The following is a 23666-nucleotide window of genomic DNA, read 5'->3' as shown; positions in this document are numbered from 1 at the left end:
AGCAACAGATACATTTATTGAGCGAAGCCAGGTATGTTCTGGGAAGACGCCACCTGGATAGTTGTGTTTGGTTCTCTATTTAGTCAGACTTGGAGCAGTGGAAACCTATTGAGAGAAACCTGAAGAGGGAATTCAGAATCTTGGTTCAAGGGATAGAACGTGGAGGGTAATGATTGGCTTTGAACAAAAAGTAGACGGTGTGAAAGTTGGCAGTGATGGCTGTCTTCAGATAACTTCCATGGTAGAAGGATTTGACGTTGATGTGATTTTAGGAATAGTTATTGGACCAGAGGGTAGATGACACAGAGAGAGAAATTTAGAGCCAGTAGAAGGGAAGACCTCTGCTGTGTCAGAACTCCATTTAACAATGAAACGGAACTGTGTCTTGGGTTGCTCAAGTTTCGTAACCTCAAGGCCATTTCATATAAGAGATTTAAACTGTAGGTATGTGGTTAGATTAAATGGCCTGTACTGTCCTCACATCCAGGTGAGTTTGATTCTTTTAATGATTCTTCATCACTCATTAGACAGGCAAAGGGACTCTGAAGCATTGCAAGCAGTTTGGGAAGGCCCATTCACGTTTACACCTTCTTTTTCATAACCTGTGGTTTTCTGCCATGCCCACCCACAGATTTTAAATTTCCTGTCCCACTATTAAATCATAATCTAAATTCACAGTTGAATGGCTAGGAGAGAGTGCAAAAAAGCGAATTCATCTCTTTTTATGTCCTTGTTTTTCCAGCCATTACACCTTTTCTAGTTCTATTGATACCAGAATCTTGTGTGTGCCTGCACACACATGCTGCGGGAGTGGGGAGCGAGGGAAGGAGGGTCGGAAGGAACTTCTTAAAGGGGAAAAATAAGCTCCAGATCGCCTGTCCCTGTAAAAATCTTAATGCAGTGAGATTGAGTAAAAGTAGGTCTGTTAAATGTTGTACCAAGCATGTAAAAGCATATGAACAGGTATCAGTTACTTTAAGGGAGATAGAGAATTAGAATCTTATAGGTAGAAGAAATTTGTTTTCCTGAAGAATAAGCATGAATTTTGTGAAGTAACCGATGGAGCATTTTTCTTACCAGGAATCAGTTCTGGTTGAGGGATATGCAGCCCTTAGTGCATTGGATAAAGGTCTCAACACATCCCTGCAGCCTTTGAAAAAATGTCTTCTGACTGACAGTTGTTGGAAAATATGAGGGGTGTTCCACTTCGTGAGAAGTGGAGTGTGTAACAATTAAAGTTAGAGACCTAAACCTGACTGTGTTTAAATTACGGATAGGAGACCTTTAGTAAGGTACTTGATCTCCAGTCCCTCAATTTGCCCTTATATCTAATGGGAGTGATAATAGTACCTGCCTTAGAGGTGTGTTGTGAGAATAATTTAATATATATGTAAAAGGTTTTGAGTGGTTGCTGGTAGGTAGTAAGTGCTATATAAATCTCCACTCTTATTTAGTGGGCATATATGAATACACTTTTCTACATTGCTTCAAAGCTGAAATCTTAGTGTATTAAAAAAAGCATGTCTACATAACCACAAATTTTGTGTTTTAGTGAGTTCAGCTGCACGTTAATATTAGCAGTAATATTAGCAGTAATATCGTTTCTTTTTTTAAACCACTGAAGAAGATAGTCTTACTGCTATTCCGAATCCTCCTTGAATCAGCTATAATCGCAGTTACTGTAAACAGAGTGGTTAAAAACCCCAGCAGAGGAGTTGGAAAAGAGTGCCAAGAAAAGGACTCCCATATAGTAAACTGTTAGAATTGTGGGGAAACTCTGACCATATCTGCTTTTCTTGCTCTGTACAACTTAATAGCATTGTGTCTCTTCAGGCAGTAAATACTTTGACAGAATTTGATGATAATATAACCACAGTAGATCATCACCTGTTCTGTTTGTTACTGTCCTTATCTTGGCTGCCCTCTAGAGTTGGTGGAAAAGGATCTTACAGGAGTAAGATTTCTGTCTACTATATCTAATATCTAGTAATGCTCAATTAGTTGAGCAGAGGAATGACTATTCTCTCCTTGAGACCTGTAATAGTTCTGTGGCTCCCAATACATTAACCAAGTTATAAAAATGCTTAAGTTCATTCCTAAAATATGTTTATAGCTCACATACATTGATGAGTAATAGATTTTACCTGCTGTGTAATTCAGAGAAGTGAAGTCTAGGGTGGAAAGCTTACTAGTTCAGTGTTCTTGGTTGAAGTCAACAGAAATTCTTGTGTCTGTTACCAAAACTGTGTCGGTGGAAATAACTAGAAGACTATTGCTGTTGGTGTGGCCCCAGCCCAGGTTCCTGTATTACCAACTTTGCTTCTTGTACTTTCTTTTCATCTCCATCAGCTACTCTCTATGGCCTCCCTCATTCACTCCATTCTCCTGCTGTACTGTCTGTTGTTTTTCTGTGACTTAATCTCTTTAGGGCCTTCTTTGTCCTGGGTTATGAAGGCCAAATGGGGATGAGCCTTGGGCGCTGGATCCTAATCCTTCCGATTGAGCACAGGATGAAAAGTTATTTCTTCTATCACATTTGGGTAGCTTGATGCTTAAGAAGAGTAAGACAGGATATGACCAGAGTGGGCCCACAGGTCAAAGCTCATCCTTGCCTTTATTCGGGCCAGTAGAAATACTCATGTCTGGAATATGAAACAACTCAGGAGATTTTGGAGCTAGACCACATTTTAAGAATAGTTTTATATTTCCCCATTTTAAAGCTTTAAGTGGCCTCTTATATACTGTGGTAGTGGAGAGGTTTCTGTCCTGAAAGGTCTGATAAATTTTGAAAAGCCTAGTTATTTCTTAGGACTTTTGTAAACTTTTTTTTAAATTAATTTATTTATTTTGAGAGAGTGAGCGAGTCAGGGAGGGGCAGAGAGAGAGGGAAAGAAATAGAATCCCAAGCAGGCTCTTTGCTGTCAGCATGCAGACCAATGAGGGGCTCGATCTCATGAACCATGAAATCAACAAGAGTCGGATGCTTAACCAACTGAGCCACCCAGGCGCCCCTGTAAACTTTAAAATAATGAATGGCACTTTTATTATTACCTCTTTTCTCCATTAAAAATGGAGAGTGGATCATAGAGAAGCTGAATAACTAATGCCAAATTACATAATGGGTGTCTGTAGAGCCAATAGTAGGAATCAGTAGTCCCAACTGTACTTGTGCTAATAAGTAGACATATCCTCTCAAGCTGTTATAACTTGTGGCTACTACTAGAATATTTTTGCCACTGGATTTATTTATTTTCAATTAAATATGATTTGATTCTTCAATTCCATGTGTCCTTGAATTCTCAAGTGGAGAATTGTCATTCTGATTTTCTAATCTTCCTTCTTTTCCTGTTATTACTAAATACAAAGATATTTTTGTTGAGCTGCATGCTATGTCCTACCCCTTCCTACTGATCTATAAGCTTTTCCATTGGCTTTCTTTCTGTTTCCTGCTGCTTTCTTGCTTCATAATTGAAGGGAGGATTCAGACCCATCCAGGTAACAACTACTGGTTCTGCATGGCCTCTTTATTGCTCTATTCCCTTATTATTATTACAGTGAGACAATTACAGTTGATTGTTGCTGATGATTATACATGCATTTATGGTGGGAATTTACAATTGGTATATTGTTTCAAGGCTTGTAAGCTTGCAGTGAGAACCATAAATGACCACAGGTACTGGCTGCTATTTGATACATTTGAGTTCTCTTCCTTCCAGACCATTCTTAAGTCTGTCTAGATTTGTCACTTCTCTTGCAAACTATTCAAGAAAGTAAAATTGGATTCGATTTAATATGGGTTGCCACTTTTTAGGAAAGGAAGGCCATTCCCATCACTCTATAGGTAGTTTTAATTTAACTTGACTGAGATGAAAGTATTTATATCCAGGTTGATTTCTTGTTCTTCTAAATATTTTATAAATTACTTGAATGGTAGTTTTTAGGTGACTGCTTTTAATTTTTAATAAGTTGATTATGAGCCACCTACTCTTAGTGAAATAATCAGTACTTTTATATAGTAGAACGAGTTTTAGAGAGACAAGCTTTTGTTACATTTTATCACAGATTTTAAAATTAATAATTATGGTATAGAATTTTTAGTTTAAACTAGCTGAGACTTCATTTTAAAAGTGAGACCGCCCTGTTTTCATATGTGTGACAGCATTGATCAAAACTTGACTTAGTGTGCCTAGTGTAGGATATGTTTTTTGATCCCAGCCATAGACAGTTTGTCTCTTTTCATGTACATTGTATTTTCAATTAAAGTTGATAACCTTTTTATTAGTGGAAAGAAGGAGAAAGCTCAAGATAGTAAAATTTACGTATTTCCCTTTGTAAAAAATATATATATAAATATTTGTTTCTCCCCTCCTCAGTTTTTTCAGAGGCCTCAGATACAGCCTCCTAGAGCTACCATCCCGAACAGCAGTCCTTCCATTCGTCCTGGTGCACAGACACCCACTGCAGTGTATCAGGCCAATCAGCACATCATGATGGTTAACCATCTACCCATGCCGTACCCAGTGCCCCAGGGCCCTCAGTACTGTATCCCACAGGTAAAGTATCTCTCAGGTCTGTGTGGTCCAGCAGTAGAGTGGGGATTTACTCACATTCTCATCAGAGGAAGCAGGTAGGGTGGGTGATAGCAGTGGTTTTTTAGTAACATATATGTGAACTTTCTTGTTGGTTATAAGTCTCGCCATTTTGTCATTTTCCATAATATTGTAAGGAGATATTTCTACATCTCTTTACTTAAGTTTTTCTAAGCTGTTAGAGGAATTATTTTTATCTCCTGGCTTTCCCCCATCCCTTCCTCACATCCAGCTTCTCTAAAATAGACTCAGTAATTAATGCTGTTCCTGTGATATCATTCAATTTCGTTGAAAGCTACCAGCCTGAAATAATTTTACAGTGAGCTGATGTCGGTCTGTGCACTGATTTGCTGTAAGGTTTTACCTAATGCATGTCTTTCTCTCCATCCTCACTGCATCTTGATGGCAAGCAAACATTTTTTAATGTATTTAACCAAGTGTTTTCATTTTATTTAAGTAATTCTCATATATACACACACATACACACAACTCTTTATTTTATAGTAAGCTACCTTCATATTATTTATAAATGTCTTTAATTTCTTTTTTCTAGTACCGTCATAGTGGCCCTCCGTATGTTGGGCCCCCACAACAATATCCAGTTCAACCACCAGGGCCAGGGCCTTTTTATCCTGGACCAGGACCTGGGGACTTCCCCAATGCTTATGGTAAGTGTGTATGAAATATTGAGCAAGTTCTGCTACTTTGTTGTGTTTTATTTCATTTTGTTGTTTTGCTAATCAGTTTAGGCAGTGAGGTTTAGTGGTGTAAGGAATTTTTAAATAAAATGTTGCAAACAGTTCTGACCTGAAAGCCTTTTAGAGAATGGCTTACCAGGAAAGAGTATTACAGAAATATATTTAGTTAACGACATCTTCTGAAAGAGCTGGTAATTGGAAAGAACCCATGTCTCAAGGGAAACCAAATCATCATTACCTGGATTTTTACTGGATTTTTGCTGGTAGAATAAACATACAATTGACTATTGAACAGCACGGGTTTGGACTGCATGGACTCACTTATATATGGATTTTCTTTTCAGTAAATACAGTATGGTGTTATAAATGTATTTTTTCTTCTCTATGATTTTCTTAATAATGTTTTTTCCCAGCTTTTTTGTTAAGACTCTATACATGTAGTATATGTAACGCATAAAATATGTGTTAATCAACTATTAATTGGTAAGGCTTCTAATCAGCAGTAGGCTATTAGATGAAATTTTGAGAATTCCAAACTTATACATGGACATTGGCCTGGATGCAAGGGAGCCGAGTGTGCCCCTTACCTGTGCATTGTTCAAGGGGCAACTATACCTTATCTCCCTTCTGTGATTTCTTTTTGTCCAATCATTTATCACCATTTATCAAAGCCTTTGTTAATGTTTTCCTACTAGCATGTACTATCCACAAAGGCAAGGAATTTTGTTGTTTTGTTCACTGCTATATCCCTAGCACCTAGAGCAGTGACTAGTAGGCTGTTGGGGTAGGATGACTGAGTACAACTTTCAAAATGATACACTGTTAAAATGATACACTTTATAGCTTCATTAAGTGTCTCAAGTATGTATATATAAGACACAGCTTTATTGAAGTATTTTTACTAAGAAATATTTGATATTTTCAAAACAACACATACTACCTACATGTGTTATTTTTGTTTTAAGTAGACTCCATGTCCGATGTGGGGCTTGAACTCATGACCCTGAGATTAAGAATTGTATACTCTACCTACAGAGTTAGCCAGACACTCCCATGTATGTGTTTTAGAGTAAAATAATACATGTGCATCACCAGCTCTGACATAGAATGTTGCCAGGATTATCAAAGTGTTCCTTGTTTGCTCCTTCAACTTCATTTGAACTTGTAGTTTTCATACCACCTCAGTGCCTTGGTATTGGCACTTATTCTGCAAATTTAAATCCAGTTAAGGTCGTTTAAGGGCGCCTGGGTGGCTCCGTCGGCTAAGTGTTTGACTTCAGCTCAGGTCGTGATCTCACGGTTTAAGAGTTTGAGCCCCGTGTGGGACTCTGTGCTGACAGCTCAGAGCCAGGAGCCTGCTTTGGATTCTGTGTCTCCCTCTCTCTCTGCCCCTCCCCCGCTCTCACTCTGTCTCTTTGTCTCAAAAATAAATAGAACGTTAAAAAAATTTTTTAATAAACATAAAAATAAAATAATTTTTTTTCATCTTTATGTATTTATTTTGAGAGAGAGAGAGAGCGAGCACAAGCAGAGGAGGGGCAGAGAAAGTGGGAGAGAGAGATTCCCAAGCAGGCTCTGCTCCATCAGCTCAGAGCCTGATGCAGGGCTCAATCCCGTGAACCGTGAGATCATGACCTGAGCTGGAATCAAGAGCCAGATGCTCAACCGACTGAGGCACTCAGGTGTCCTAGTTAAAATTATTTTTAAGTATAAAATTGACTGTTGATATTACCTAGAATTTATTAAGTGGAAAGAAAACTATAAGGTGAGATTGTCTGTCAGAGTAAACATGCTAAAATCCACAGGATTTTCTTTCAATCGCATGTTGCAAAGGGAATGCATTTGTATATTCTAATTTATAAAATCAGTTTGAAAGATGTCTCACTAAATTCTAGCATGGAGGTGCCTGGGTGGCTCAGTTGATTGAGCGTCCAACTGTTGATTTTGGCTCAGGTCATGATCCCAAATTGGTGGGATCACACTCCATGTTGGATCCTGCACTGAGCATGGAGCCTGCTTGGGATTCTCCCTCTCCCTTCCCCCTTCCTCCCCCCCCCCCCCCCCCCCCCCCCGTGCCCTCCCTCTCTGTCTCTCTAAAAAAAATAAAAATACATGAAATCTAGTCTGTTTATTTATAAATAATATAAATGGCTTTTTGACTCAGAAAATGTCATTAAAATTCTATTATAAATCTGTGCTAGCCCCCTTTATTGCTCTTAATATTACTACAGTATATATAGAAACAATATAGATGAGTTTATAAGTAGGGAAGTATTTTGCTGATTTGTGTATACAATATTATAACATATTTGGCTTTATTTCTATTATATACAGACCGTATTTGTTTATTTTCACAAAAAGCAGGATATTGAGGGGCAGTTATATCTCAGATATTGTTGATGTCTGTTCCCTTTGTTAGATATTCTTTCTTCCTGGGGAAATTCTTATGCAGATCCAATATCCATTAAGTAGGCAATTTGTCATCCAGATTAAAGCACTGTTTCCCTAGTTTCCTTAAGATGAGAAAAACGTCTTAAAATAATTTTTTGTTATGAAAGTAACCAAGTTAGTGATGAAAAATACAAATAATATAGAATATATGAAGTTGAAAGATCCAATTTTTCTCCCTACTCCTCTCCCTAAAGAAATAATGATTTAACAGATCAATACATACTTTTTCACTTACATTTAAATGATTTTTAATACAAATGGACATACACAATTTATTTTTATTTTTTTTTTTTTTATTATTTTTTTTTTTCCAACGTTTATTTATTTTTGGGACAGAGAGAGACAGAGCATGAACAGGGGAGGGGCAGAGAGAGAGGGAGACACAGAATCTGAAACAGACTCCAGGCTCTGAGCCATCAGCCCAGAGCCTGACGCGGAGCTCGAACCCACGGACCGCGAGATCGTGACCTGGCTGAAGTCGGACGCCTAACCGACTGCGCCACCCAGGCGCCCCCATACACAATTTATAATGTTCTAAGACTTCCTGGTTCTCCCTCACCCCCCTCACCCCCCCCCCCATCTCACAATATATTCTTGGGCATCTTTCCATTTTATTATCTACAGAATTTCAAGCTACATAGTTTTCCATTTTAGCAATGAATCATAATTTATAATCCAGTCTTCTCATAGGAAGTTTACATTATCTTCATTATTTGGGCATATATTTTAGTTGTAAAGATTACTACTAGTTAATATGCTTTTCTGTCAGACTTAAAAGCTCTGATCTAGTAGTTTCCATCGATTATAGGTTCTTCAGCTATACCACCTTGAGGCAGCTGTTGTATCCTTATGGTCTAGAAGCCAAAAACATCCCCCTTCCTATTTTCTTTTCTTGGAATCTTCTCTTGGATCCATCTAATCCTGATGCCCCCCCCCCCCCCTTTACTCTCTTTCCTCTTTTGCCCTAATCTTGGGTTCAGGTTAAAAGTGAATATAGAGGAGTACCTGGCTGGCTCAGTCGGTTAAGTGTCTTTTGATTTCAGCTCAGGTCATGATTTCAGGGTTTGTGGGATGGAGCCCTGTGTGTGCCCTCTGTGCTGTCAGCACAGAGCCTGCTTGGGATTCTCTCTCTCCTCTCTCTCCCTGCCCCTCCCCTGCTCAAGCTCTTGCTTTCTCAAAATAAATAAACTAAAAAAAGAAAAAGAAAAAAAGGCTAATCTAAATCGTGTGTATTTAAGTTATGTAAAAGTGTGCATGTGGACTGAAGTGGCTAACACAATTTTTTAATTTTTAAAGAATTGGGGCCCCTGGGTGGGTTTGTCAGTTAAATGTCCAACTCTTGATTTCAGCTCACATCATGATCTCATGGTTCATGAGTTTTGAGCCCTGCATTGGACTCTGTGCTGGCAGTGCAGAGCCTGCTTGGGATTCTCTCTGACTCTCTATTCCACCCATGCTCTTTCTCTGTCAGTCTCAAAATAAAGAAAGAAAGAAACTTAAAAAAAAAAAAAAAGGCATCAGGTATAGGGATCAGATCCTAATTCTCTGTTCTGAAGGACAGCAGTCCTATCTTCTAGGGCAGAGGACCTTCCTCTGGCTGAACTGGTGAGGAACGAATCCTAGTCTCATTCCTTCCTGCCTACTTTTCAGAATTCTTAGTTCTTAGTCCTTAGCTTTTAGTTCATTCTAGTGTACTAACATTTTATTCCTCTCTTGGGTTTAAATCTTGAAGCAGTGATTCTCAAAGATTATTTTTACTTGCCATGAAGTTCAGTAATCAAGATCATAGAATTCTAATTCTTGCAGTGTTTTTACAGTGTTGTGAAAAAATAACTAATGAGTAGTATTTGCTCAATGTCATTTTTCAGGTTTTCTCTTATTGCTGTTTTCTTAAGTATTTCGATACCTGTTATGGCAGGAAAGTACCTCAGGAAGACTAAAATTATTTCCAGGCCAACACTAGGGGTGATGGCCCAAGGTGTAAAAAATTAGGTTTGGGCACAAAGAGGTGTGGTTAGCAGTGACAGTGATACTGAGAAAGATAAAAAAAAAAGTTTGAGAATTTACCTGGTAAAAGGTCCCATTCTCCCTTGCTTCAAACCAGCATACTTTTCCTTTTTTTTTTTTTTTTTAACTCTATCATGTGATTTCTCCCTCCCCCTTTCATTTTCATTCTACTTTTTTCCTGAGCTTCATGGTGATTGGGTATGATATTCAGTTTCTGAGAACTGAGAGATTTGTTCATTGTTCCCCATGATGCATAGAGGTGGGAAACTTTACGGCATCTTAAGTTGAATTTGATTGTGTATTTGTGTAGTGTTAATATTGTGATTATTGATGTGGTTGTATACCAACGTTACTATTCTTGGATATTACAGGATAAATTGGTGTTAATTTGCCAACCTGCATATTTAGCCACTATGTTTATTTTTTTTTATATAGAAAATTTGAAGTTTTGAAAGGTTTTTGGAAGACCTGCAGTGTATAAGACAGTGTGTTAGGTAGGGGCTCCTGGGTTAAAGTAATGGCTAGATAGTGGCTCAGTCTGTCAGATGTCCAACTCTTGATTTCAGCTTCTCGTGATCTAAAGGTTCATGAGCCCAAACATCATTGGGCTCCACGCTGACAGTGCAGATCTGCTTAGGATTTTCTCTCTCTCCCTCTCTCTCTGCCACTCGCTCACACACACATTCTCTCTCAAAATAAATAAATAAACTTAAAAAAAAGGAAAAAAGACAAGGGCACCTTGGTGGCTTAGTCAGTTAAGCCTCTGACTCTTGGTTTCGGCTTAGGTCATTATCTTGGTGGTTTGTGAGTTCGAGCCCCACATTGGGCTCCGCACTGGTGTGGAGCCTGCCTCAGATTCTGTCTCTCTCCCTCTCTGTCTGCCACTCCCCTGCTCGTGCTCTTTCTCTCCCTGTCAAAATAAATAAATAAACTTAAAAATTAAAAAAAAAAAAAAAAAAAGAAGGTGACATGCTAGGTATTTGTAGAATTTAGATGTTAAGATACTCTTCCTGCCTTTCAGGATTGTACAGTGCATTTATTTGACATTTGTGTTTAGGGTTTTATTAATGGGAAGAACTGTAAATGCTGACTAGACCATTGGTTCCCAGATTTTTCAATGTCCTGGTCAAATAAAAATTTTAAAAAGTAAAGTAAAATAAAAGAAGAAACATACAAGACTATTAGATTTTTTACTTTTGCCAATAAGACTTGTAAAGAAAACGGCTATTTAATGTTAGTATCATTTCATATAGGAAGACTGTTTTAAAAACAAAGGAACAAGACTGAAATAATTTCAAAATAGTAACAGACCTTTCCAAAATGTCAAGTTGGCAAGCCTATAGTTGTGTCTCTGTGTGTGTTATCATAATGTGGTTATTCTTGTATAAATTTTGCCATATATCATTAATACATTTTGTGTAGACTAGGGTTTGGAGAACCACAGGAATCAGGATAAAAAAATGTCAGCCCTTTTTCTTTTTTTTTTTTTTTAAATTTTTTTTTCAACGTTTATTTATTTTTGGGACAGAGAGAGACAGAGCATGAACGGGGGAGGGGCAGAGAGAGAGGGAGACACAGAATCGGAAACAGGCTCCAGGCTCTGAGCCATCAGCCCAGAGCCTGACGCGGGGCTCGAACTCACGGACCGCGAGATCGTGACCTGAGCTGAAGTCGGACGCTTAACCGACTGCGCCACCCAGGCGCCCCGTCAGCCCTTTTTCTATAAAGGGCAGTATTGTAGGTTTTGCAGGCCATTTGGTCTCTGTTGTTACAACTACTCAACTCTTGCCATTTATTTATTTATTTATGTATGTATGTATGTATGTTTATTATTTGAGAGAGAGAGAGAGCAGGGGAGAGGCAGAGAGAGGGAGAGACAGAATCCCACGCAGGTTCCATGCCATCAGCGATGGAGCCAGATATGGGGCTCAAACTCATGAACCATGAGATCAGGACCCAAGCTGAGGTCAAGAGTCAGATGTTCATTCAACTAAAGCCACCCAGGTGCTCCAACTCTTGCCATTTTAGTGAAAAAGCAACCATAGATAATAGATAAAATATTGTATGTGAGTGTCTTCCAATAAAACTTTACAAAATAAATGGCATTGCACTGGATTTAGCTTCTTGGTGTTAGTTGCCATACCCCTGATGTAGATAAAAGTGCTACATTCCATGCATGAGAAGTTCAGGGACATTGAGTAACAGGCCTAATTGATAAATGGTATGCAAAAGTTATTCACATTTTTAATAGAATAAAATTTTTTTGTTTTTTAAAAAAATTGTTTTTGAGGGCGAAAGAGAGAGGGAGACCGAGAATCCCACGCAGTCTCCACACTGTGAGCGCAGAGCCCAGTTCAGGGCTCAGTCTCACCAAACGTGAGATCATGACCTGAGCTGAAATCAAGAGTCTAACCCTTAACCGACTAAGCCACCTAGGTGCTCCTTAAAATAAATTTTTTTAATGTTTATTTATTTATTTTTGAGGCAGAGAGAGAGCATAAACAGGGAAGGAGCGAGAGAGAAAGAGGGAGACACAGAATCCAAAGCAGGCTTCAGGCTCTTAGTTGTCAGCACAGAGTTCGATGCAGGCCTTGAACTCACAAACTGTGAGATCATGACCTGAGCTGAAGTCAGTCACTCAACCAGCTGAACCACCCAGGCGCCCCCAAATAAATGTTTTTAAATGCCTCTGACTAGGGGCGCCTGGGTGGCGCAGTCGGTTAAGCGTCCGACTTCAGCCAGGTCACGATCTCGCGGTCCGTGAGTTCGAGCCCCGCATCAGGCTCTGGGCTGATGGCTCGGAGCCTGGAGCCTGTTTCCGATTCTGTGTCTCCCTCTCTCTCTGCCCCTCCCCCGTTCATGCTCTGTCTCTCTCTGTCCCAAAAATAAATAAAAAATGTTGAAAAAAAAATAAATAAATGCTTCTGACTATATAAGAAGTTTCATTAGTATATTCTAAAAGATAACCATTGTTTGGTAGGGTAGAATGCCTGCTCTGCTAGGGTCCACAGTTGACTTGATATTCTGCTGTGTTTTAACTCTGCGAGATATCGTATGCTACCAGGTTTATTCAGCTGGTATTTATTATATGTGTATTATATGCCAGTCCCTATCTGAGTTATGTTTGACTCAGAACCGTTTCATTAGAACAATCTATATTTTTTCTTAAAGGGCTGATTCACCTTTTGGATCTTATTTCACTTAGTTTAAAAAATATGGCAAGGTGAGCAGATTGTGTTGCTTCTCTAGCAGCATTTGAAACCAATTTCAGGGGATTGTTTTCTGAGTTTTAGAACTAGTGACATTATACGGTAGTGAAGAATTGCTTATGTAAGCTTGATTTTGTTGGGCCCTGGGGTGGCTCAGTCAATTAGGCATCCACCTTCAGCTCAGGTGGTGATCTCATGGTTTGTGAGTTTTAGCCCCGCACCAGGCTCTCTGCTATCAGCACAAAGCCTGCTTTGGATCCTCTGTCCCTTCTCTCTTCTCCTCACTCTCTCTGTCTCTCTCTCCCTCTCTCTCAAAAATAAACAAACAAACAGAAATAAGATTGGCTACAGTGTTTTTCTACATTGAGTTTTTTGAAATCCTCATTACGCCCCCTGTTGAGATCTTCTCCAAATTTGATTGTGACCTACACAGTTCTGGTACTGCAAATCATATTGCTTCCAAGAAATTGCCACTTGAAGATTATTGTGATGATGGTGGGGATGGTTTGATGTTGATGATGACAGCGATAGTAGAGCCAACGTTATTTGTTTATTAAAGTACCAAAAAGTTTGCCTGTGTTAACTATCTTCATACCTTCATTTTTTTCCTTCTTGTTCTCATGACTCAGTATCAGTGCTCCTAACAAAGTCCTACTACTTGAGCAGTAGATTGCAGCATTTACACATTTAAGGCTCATTTTTTTCCTTCTTGTTCTCATGACTCAGTATCAGTGCTCCTAACAAAGTCCTACTACTTGAGCAGTAGATTGCAGCATTTACACATTTAAGGCTCCTTCTCCAGCTGTTCTTTTCTCCCCTTCCGACATTATTATTTTCTTTCTCCCCATCTGCTGGATTAGTCCTTTCAGCATATAGGTGTATGATTTCATTCATGTCCTTAAGGGGAAAAAAACAAACAAACATTTTTTTGCTTCTCTTAATTATAGCACAACTTTTAAGAAAAGGAGTTACCTGGGGTGCCTGGGTGGCTCAGTTGGTTGAGCGCCCGACTTCGGCTCAGGTCATGATCTCATGGCTCTTGGGTTCGAGCCCCGCGTCGGGCTCTGTGCTGACAGCTCAGGGCCTGGAGCCTGCTTCTGATTCTGTGTCTCCCTCCCCTCAGCTCCTCCCCTGTTCACACTCTGTCTCTCAAAATAAATAAAGATTAAAAAAAAAATTTTTTTTTAAGAAAAAAAGAAAAGGAGTTACCTATGCTGAACTATCTTCATTTCCATCTCATTCACTATTGGACCCACCCTAATCAGGAGGCATCCCCCTCACCAGTACCCGTGTAACTTTTGTCATGGTCGTCAGTGAATTCTACTTTAGTGAATCTTAGTTGACCTCTCAGTGCCATTTGACATAGAACCACTGTCACAGGGAGCCACCATCAAGGCTTAGCAAATGTCCTGCTGTTGGAGCAGAAAAAAGCCTAACAGTGGTTCTCTGTCAGTAGGGAGAAGAATTAAACCATTCCCAATCCACAAGATGATCAGATATATTCTCTTGCCTCTGACTAAACCCACACACAAAACATATTCATAGAAACCCTTGTTTAAGAATCTCATTGCAGGGAATGGGTGGGCCCCCAGAATAGATTTTTAAAAGCAGTGCTATAGTTTGATTAGTTTTTTGAAAGGTAACTCTGATGGCAATCTGCAGGAGTTGGTTATTTAGTTGTTTCCATATTGGATGCTGACAAAAAGATCAGTGTTTGGAATCATTCCATGATCACTTTAGTAGAGAGAGGGGAGCTAGTGGATAGAGATGATTAAGAGGAATGTTTTTGTTTGTTACTTTTTTTTTTTTTAACTGCTTGTTTGGAGACACAGTGCCATTAGTAGTCTTACAGTGGTTGACAAAATAACTGAATGCTTCCTCTCATTTTTTTCTAATTCTTTAGGAACGCCTTTTTACCCAAGTCAGCCAGTGTATCAGTCAGCACCAATCATAGTGCCTACGCAGCAGCAGCCCCCTCCAGCCAAGAGAGAGAAAAAAACCGTAAGAGATACTTCTTAATTTTTCCTGTTTTAAAATGGAATGTACACTCATTTGTCAAGTAAGTTTACCCACAGCTGTAGTCATTCATCTCAGTTCACAAATGACTGCATTTTTTGTTCTTCCCTTATGTCCTTACCACTAGACCAGAGGATTTGTATGGACACATACTAGAAAGTAACATTTGCTTAATATCATTTTCAGCATGCACTAAACTAGGTATGCCAGATGACAACATGCCTTCTTCAGAAACTGGGAGGGTTTGTCTGCTAAGACCTTGCTAAGTGGGAGAAGTTTGAGCTCAGTTTTCACATACTGATTATTATCCTTGAACTTTGTCCTGTTCAGTTCTACATTCAAATATGAACTGACCACAGGAAATCAGCAGAAGAGAACTGAGCAAAGTATTAATGACAACAATAAAAATCCTCCCTGTTGGAATAGATTTCTTTTTTGAAACAGCAGAATTTAGAAAATGTATTTTAATTATTTTAAAGAGGTTACGGGGGCTTTGTATCTGTCTAGTAAGGCAGACTCAAGCAAATTAGAATGCAGTAATATAAAATTCAGGTTGTAGGACATCCTGTAGAAGAGTGGCTCGCAATCTTTTACCTATTAGGACACGCAAAATGGAATTCACGAAGATAAGATAGGTGGGAGGGATATCATCATAGTCAATACATCTTCTTTAAATTTTTTTTTTTTTTTACATCTAGTCAATATTCTTGACAGTGCTCTCGGTAAAAATTAATAAAACTCAAAACTTGGTTCTTTTCTTATCAGACACATGTTTCTTGTGCACACATCACAATAAACAGCACATGCCAGTGTTGCCAGACACTACAGTTGAGAAAGTATGCTTTGGAAATGTTAAAACATCATGGTAGATGTTGGACTTGCTTCAGAACGTTCAGGATGCACAAACATTAATAAAGAAGAGAATGAAAATGAAAGACATAATAGATGCTACTGTAGAAGAAAATAGAACAAATGAATTAGAAGCAATATTTAAAACTGTAGTAGAAACAAGTTTCTTTACCTGAAAACATAGCTGATACTAGGAATCTTACTGAAAAACTCCCAAAGCAGCTTCCAGATCCAGGTGGTTTTAGTAATGAATTCTTTGCTGTTTCTATGAAGCCAGGGCTACCTTGGCTGCTCTCTGGAGGTGAGGATAGCAAAGAGGGCCTTTAGGTCTCAGCAACATCACAGGTTGGAAGGCCTAGATCCTGGGGCTCCCTCTCCTTTATAGCACCATCTCCACTGATATCGGTGAGCATAGGTAGCCTTTAAAAAAGTAAGAGAACCACGTACATTGTTCTGCATCTTGCTTCTTTTCACCTACCAGTACCTCTTGATGATCATTCCATCTCAGTACATGTGGATTTATTTCATTCTGTCTACTGTCTGTTTGGTATTTAATTGTAAGGATGTAGCATAATTTTTTAATTACTGTGTTCTTGATTAGCCTTGAGATTGTTTCTATGCCTTTGCTCAAAAAGCCTCTGTTACAGTTAGCATTCTTACATGCATATGTAAGTGTATCTGCAACATAAACTCCTATTTCTAATTACTAGGATATGTACATTTTTCATTTTGTTAAGGAACCATTTATGACCCTTAAAACTTCGTTCTACAGAGTAAGATGTATTTTAAAACGATTTTACTTATGAATTTTATGTTAATTATTGTACATAAAATCAGTCAATTTGGCAGTGCTTATAAGACAAGTGTTAATACTTGGCCTTTTTGACCTAGAAATTCAGCGAATTGGATCTCTTTTTAGCTTGTTACTCTAATTTGTTCAAGTCAGAACTAATGTCCCAAATTTCTTTGAATGACCCCATATGGTTCTGTGACTGAAATAAAGTCAGATGTGGTGATTATCAACTTTGATATTTATAGGTTGCCCAGGTTTTACCTTTAATACATCGTATGCCTATAAATGTACTGTACAGATACCCATCTCTAAATATGCCATCTTATTCTGACCTTATAGATAAGAATTCGGGATCCAAACCAGGGAGGGAAAGACATAACAGAGGAGATTATGTCTGGAGGTGGCAGCAGAAATCCTACCCCACCCATAGGGAGACCCACTTCCACACCTACTCCTCCTCAGGTAAGACGGAGTCAGCAGTGAGGGATGATGCTGTGTATTTGTTCACTAACCTCTGCCGGACTCCTCTTTTTTCTGTGGCTACTTTCTGACTTTTCATGTCCATCAGTTGTCTCAGAACCTCAAATGATGTCTAAACAGACATGTTCTTTCACTTTACAAATTGTTATAACTTCAGATTTTTATTGGTAACATTTCTGTGTATTGTTTCCACATTCAGAGCATAGCTTTTGCCACTCTTCCTATTGAGCTATTGCATGATACCAAAAGGAGTTGCAGTTCCTATGGAAACCTCTTCAATAAATGTGTATTTCATGTTTCAATATGGAGCCCTAGAAATTAAATGCTGTACACTATGTTCATGAGAACTTTTGAGGTTGAAAATTTAAACATTGTTATTTAACAGTATTGTTTGGGGCAATGCCTATGTAATTCAGAGCATATGTAGATGTATCTTAGGCATACCTCTTACCTTTTAGGACACACAAATAGGCTTTTTGATTGGAGGTTGTCTTCTTTAATTATTTACATGGGTTATTAGGAAATTCTACCAGTTAAGCACCATCTTGTTCCTGTTACAGAATGTAGTTATCATGGTCTTCAAAAAGTTCACTTTCTTGCTTTTAGAAATCAAGACATTCCAGGAGAAGCTGGAGTTTAATAAACTGTAGTAGAGGCTGGAATTTCGTGAATTTGCCAATATTTTGATTTCATCACTTGGTCACTTTAAATTTTGATAAACCATGGAGAGGAGTTAAGAGATTTTCGAAGCTTCAAAATACCTAAACTGCGAGCTCAGCATAGAAAACAGATAGAATGAAAATTATTAAGGAGTTGTGGGGTCTGCTTGCTTCCCTCATTTGTGGTTTGATGGTGAGGTATTCTTCAGGGCCCAGTTTATAAATATGTGATACATGGATAATTAACTATCATTTCAGAATGCTAGACCATTGACTTGATTTTAGTAACATAGTTTAAAAAAGTTGTTAAAAACGTTTTTAAAAATTGGTGTCACAAATACATGACTGAGTTTAGAGTCTCTTAAAGATTTGTGAATTTATTTAATTTCTTCCCTAGAAGTGAACATGGGAGAGGTAACATTTACATGCTTATTTAAGTTATATACTTATATACTTAGTTATGTAGGGGCATACTACAGAAAAACTTGGAATTGGTTGATGAGGACAGTTAAATTTTGGTCTGTATTTTTCCCCACGTTAATTAAAACATCATCATTTTCAAGCTATATACCTGACAACCTTTGGTTGACTTGTGTTCAGTTCTCAACTTGGACATGTGCTAATATATTTTTTTGCATTTTAATTCCCTGTGTTTTGATTTTCTTAATCTTACCAAGCTTGATATCCTACCCTCTTGTGGTTACCTTTGGCTACAGAAGTCCGTTTTTTGTTTTGTTTTGTTTTTTTAATTTTTCATCAGGGACCACAGGCCTAAATACAAGTATATTTATTTGTGTAAACATAAAGGACATTAAATGTCCACTTTTAATTTGTAAAGGCCATCAATCAGTAATTATAATTGGTAATACTTTTTGATGCATCCTATTGTCATGAGGCATCAGTTTATTTTATTAGGTAATTACACTTAAAACCACATTTATTAATCTCTTGTCTTTCCAAGTTCATGGAATGAACACATACCTTTTTACCAGAGACATATGTACTAAAGGGGAAAATATCTCAAGAACAACCACATAAGCATGATGATGGCAGCTGACTCTTGGCTTCACTTTTGGAAATTCATAGTGGTGCCCATAATGTAGGAGAGAACATCTCTTGTTAAAGGAGTCATTTACTACTTCCCGTCTGTTATATTGGGTAAAAATGTTGATCCAGTGTTTCAAAAGAAGCTAAAAATCTTTATGTAAAAAATTGCCTATTTTAAATGTTGGTGGCTAATTCTAACACATAGCACTGTGCCAGCCTAAGAAAATCCATTAGGCTTAGCCTAATGATTGCTAGTTTGCAACTGTGGTCTAATTCTAGATAGATCCTGAACCATACTCTAGTTACTAAGACTGCAGATGAGACAATCCTCTGCATGAGAATTTATGACTGAATAGTAAGTACTCTATTGCTTTTGACCTTACAGTGTATCTGCTTTGAGCCACAGTTGCAGGTGCTATGAATAGCAAAGTCTTTCCCTATCCCTTGAGGTCATCCCAGTCTTTTTAAGTGAGGCAGAGGACACTTACTAACATATGTATTACCGGTCCTCCTGTGAAGTGTGTACAGAGAATTATGAAGGCACAGATGTGACCAAGTGGGGCAGGATTGCAGCACAGGCTCAAATGTGTTGGATCCCGGAAACCTGTTAATGGTAGTGCCGGTAAGATAGTACAGGGAAGGGATTTAAAAGCTGTAGCTCAGAACCAGACATACTTGGTTTCAAGTCCCAGTTCCACTACTTAATTTTGTAACGTTAGCCAAATTGCTTAATTTTCCAGAGGCTTAGTTTCCACTTTTAACAATGTAGAAAATAAAACCTATCGTATATAGGTACGATAAGATTAAATGAGAGAAAATATTTAAACGTTGCTTCAGCTCAGGGCATAGTGAGTGTTCAGTGCACACCACGTATTATTAGTATTGCAGTTTTTGATATTTCTGGAGGAGCAGAAAAGGACTGGAAGCGTCTGGGAAGGCTTCACAGCAGAGATGACATTTGGTCTGAGTTCCCAGATTGATGTTCACAACATGAAAAGAGAGAGAAGGATATTCAAGGCAGAGGGACAGTATGTACAAAAGGGTGGCATGTGGAGATGGGAAATTAGACAAAAGGAGGTTATTACCATTTCAGGTGATAAATGAGGGAGTTAGTTGAAGGGAGAGGAAACCTCTTAGAGAAATATGTAGCAATTGGTTACTAAGTAAAGATTACAGAAAGAATGACCTTATAATTTATCATCTAAATTGGGGCAGTTTTAGAATGAATGGGGATGCTGTGGATCATTTTGATGGGGAAACAGGCATGAGCCAGTACTGTCCAGTTAAACGGGATGCATGGTTCCCCTACGTGTAAGAGGGAACAGTCAGAGGTGGCTCTTCAAGCTTAGATACCTGGATTTATAGTAAACTATAGCATGGAGTATATATCAGGGTATCTGAAGAGGGGGATAATGAGTTTCATTTTGGCAGGCATTCAAAAGAAGAAAGTTAATTTAGAGAAACTGTATTAGGTTTATGCAAGGAGAATGGAGAGGAGAAACAGGTTTTTGCTGCTACTGTTTTTACCGTAAATAGTAGATTGAATTTGAAATTGCCCTGCTTCCTTAGTTTTAAAATGATCTGTGGAATAACTCCTGAAGATTTTATATCTCAAAAACATAAAAAATCTAGGTGTGTATATATGTGTGCCCCTGCAGGTGATCACAGTACACAGGCCTAGGTGTGTGGGTAGAGCTCATAGAGGCTGCTAGGACACTTGCTCCACGTCACCACTCTGTCACTTAGATTTATGACCTTAGATCACAATGTTGTTAAGTCCTTTTAACCCCTGCTTTTCTCATCAATGAAATGAGGGATTGTACTAAGTAATTCCAGAGTTCCCTTTCAGCTTTTAAATGTTAAGGTGGGAGGGGCACCTGGGTGGGCTCACTTGGTTAAGCTTCAGACTTTGGCTCACATCATGATCTCAGAGTTCAGGTTCATGAGTTCAAGTCCCACATTGGACTCTCTGCTATCAGCATACAACCCGCTTTAGATCCTCTGTCTCTCCCGCCCCCCCCCCCGCCCCTCCCCTGCTCATGTTTTCTGTCTCTCAAAAATAAACATTAGGGGCGCTGGGGTGGCTTATTCAGATGAGCGTCTGACTTTAGATTAGGTCATGATCTCATGGTCTTTGGGTTCAAGCTCCATATCGGGCTCTGTGCTGACAGCTTGGAGCCTGGAGCCTGCTTCACATTCTGTGTTTTCCTCTCTATCCCTCCCCTGCTTGCACTCTGTCTCTCTCTCAAAGGTAAACATACACTAAAAAATTAAAAAATTAAAATTAAAAAATGTTTTAAAGTGGGAAAGAAGGAATATTTTTGTTACTTTCCCTCAGCATCACAATCTCTCAGCTACATCTCTCTTGTTGATAGCAATAAGGCACAAGGAACATTTCTGTATTAAGAAATGCTAGAGGGGCGCCTGGATGGCTTAATCAGTTAAGTGTCCGACCTCAGCTCAGGTCATGATCTCACCGCTTATGGGCTCAAGCCCCACATCGGGCTCTGTGCTGACAGCTCAGAGCCTAGAGCCTGCTTTGGACTGTGTATCTCCCTCTCTCTCCCTCTCTCTCTCTCTCTCTCCCTCCCTCCCTCCCTCCCTCCCTCCCTCCCTCCCTCCCTCCCCACCCCCCTCTGTCTCTCTCAAAAAAAACAAAAAGTGCTAGATGCCTGAAAGTTTTTATGGGACTCTATAGGGTAAATATAAATACATGATGCTGTATAGGCAAGGCTCCCCAAATTGTCTGCTTCCAAAGGCTGGGGTGATGTCTCAAAATCACTTAATTTTGTTAATGAACTACTTTATATACCTTTCTTTCTCTCCCTACTACCTTTGTTCTTTTTCCTGTTTTAAGAATTACTCTTATAGTGAAGCATTGTTATAACTTGGGAGAGAGTCCTATGCCAAAGTATAGGGACAGAGAAATGTTGGAGACTAGTGATTGATAATGTATTTTAGGAAAGACACAGCCTTCCCTGCTATTTGTGAAAATTACAAAGTCATTCAGTCTTCTGAAGAGCTTCTTACAAACTTGATAACTAGAAACCTTAAATTCTAACCATTTGTTAGTTTTATAGTGTTAATAATAGTTAAGTTGGATTCTAAAGCTCAGACAATAATATAAGTAATCTATACACTAAGTGGGTAAGTTCCTGCACGAAGAATTTGAAGATTACCACATAATGTAAACAAACCAGTCTTATCTTTCAAAATGTCATTTTGACGACTCTGTTGTAAGCTCTAGTGAGTTTACATCATTAGTCTACCCTGAAGCATATAGGTATGTTTTTTTTTTTTAATATTGTCTTCAATAAAGATAGTGGTCATTGAATTAAATCACATTGTTCTTCATCTTTAATAAATTAATTTCTCATTAGTAGTCTCTTTTGACTTAAAAATAGTACTTTTCAGGTTGCCTGGCTGGCTCAGTACATAGGGCATACGACTCTTGATCTCAGGGTTGTTAAGTTTGAACCCCACGTTAGGCGTAGATTACGTGAAGAAAAAGAAAATCAACAGTATTTTTCAGTGGTGTGGAAAATGTTTTAAACTTTAAACAGATATCTAGGTTAAGGTGGATTCTCCCAGAAGTTTTGAATGAGATGTCACAATGAACAGTGACTCTTAGTGGCGAGGGATAAGCTATTGTCTTGCTTAAAATGAATTTGTACATGGACAGCCAGAGGGTCCTATTTAGAATTATAGAGCAGGGCTGTTGATTTCATCAGGTCTGTTTCCATCAGGGTCTGAAGCAGGCTCCAAGCTCTGAGCTGTCAGCATAGAGACAGACACGGAGCTCAAACTCACCGAGAGATCGTGACCTAGGCTGAAGTTGGTTGCTTAACCGACTGAGCTGCTCAGGTGCCCCAGCATTTTTAAAAAAAAGAAAAGACGCTTGCAAGACCCCTCTTGGAAGATTAACCTGAGGCAAAGCCTCCCCACCTTCCGGGGTGTGAGGAATAGGGGAAGAGGGGGTATGTCTGTCCCTTAGGCTAATTAGTCAAGACTCAAGTCAGGACTTTTTTGTATGTATTTCATGAGGAAAAAATATGAAATTAGATGTTAAGCTAAAATTTAAGATTATCCTTAATTAAAATTAATCTAAAACAAGGTGAGCGTATTGAATTATATTGATGTGAATTTTATTTTCTTGATGCTTTCAGAGCCTTAGAGAATGTTAAAAGTGAAAAGACTTAATCTTTATTCAGTTGTTTTGCATTTTACAGCTGAGGAAACCCAAGAGGTTCTTTCCTAGCACTTTGTGGTTCTATAACCATGTACTGGATACTAGGATTTGGAACTGTGATTTAACCAACAGGTTTACCTCAGTGCTTTCTTATAAATGCATATATATAAAATCTTCCTAGGACTTTAATTTAAAAATATCTGTGCAGTTATCTCTTTCATATGATTGCAGATATTTTAATCTGAGCTTGAAAAATTCTGATCAGTACAGATTTATAGATATCAGTAGCTTTTACTGTCTTAAACATTTCGTCTCATGTATAGATGTCATTCTGTCTACCTAAGTTCCTAGGTAACTGGAGTTAATACTTTCTTCCTTTTAGATAAATGGTAAAATTTACAAGTCTTTCTTTCCTGTTTAATAAATGCTGACTGACGTAGACTCTTTCCTTTGTTCTAGAGCTATTTTCAGCCTTAGAATTGAACTGAGCCTGTATTTTCATTTATAGCTCTGAAGTGGTCCTAATTTTTGAATTTTAATAACAGCTTTTTTTCCCACCAGTACTAAGGATTCAGAGTAGAGTAATCATGGCAGTACTTTTCATTTATTCATGATTCAAAGTGAAAACAGTAACTGACTTCATTTTTTTGTATATGAAAATATAATTTTAGTAGTCTTC

General features: G+C 38.4%; 1 protein-coding gene across 15 annotated transcripts in view; it reads left to right on the top strand.

The window, feature by feature from the left end:
- EIF4G3 (eukaryotic translation initiation factor 4 gamma 3) overlaps nucleotides 1–23666 on the top strand; it is a 317793-nt gene that overhangs the window by 170282 nt on the left and 123845 nt on the right. For 11 of the 15 annotated variants that reach the window (XM_030323566.1, XM_030323568.1, XM_030323564.1 and 8 more), the window contains 5 exons: nucleotides 3475–3495; nucleotides 4374–4553; nucleotides 5143–5257; nucleotides 14858–14955; nucleotides 16952–17074. In XM_030323566.1, the coding sequence (XP_030179426.1) occupies nucleotides 3475–3495; nucleotides 4374–4553; nucleotides 5143–5257; nucleotides 14858–14955; nucleotides 16952–17074 (537 nt within the window). The remainder of the gene's footprint in view (nucleotides 1–3474; nucleotides 3496–4373; nucleotides 4554–5142; nucleotides 5258–14857; nucleotides 14956–16951; nucleotides 17075–23666) is intronic. The other 4 variants (XM_030323569.1, XM_030323567.1, XM_030323560.1 and 1 more) reach the window with 1 other exon arrangement.

This window comes from Lynx canadensis, chromosome C1 (genome assembly GCF_007474595.2).
Source record: "Lynx canadensis isolate LIC74 chromosome C1, mLynCan4.pri.v2, whole genome shotgun sequence".
In the NCBI taxonomy this organism is placed as follows: Eukaryota; Metazoa; Chordata; class Mammalia; order Carnivora; family Felidae; genus Lynx; species Lynx canadensis.
This window is presented reverse-complemented; position numbering and strand designations above follow the sequence as displayed.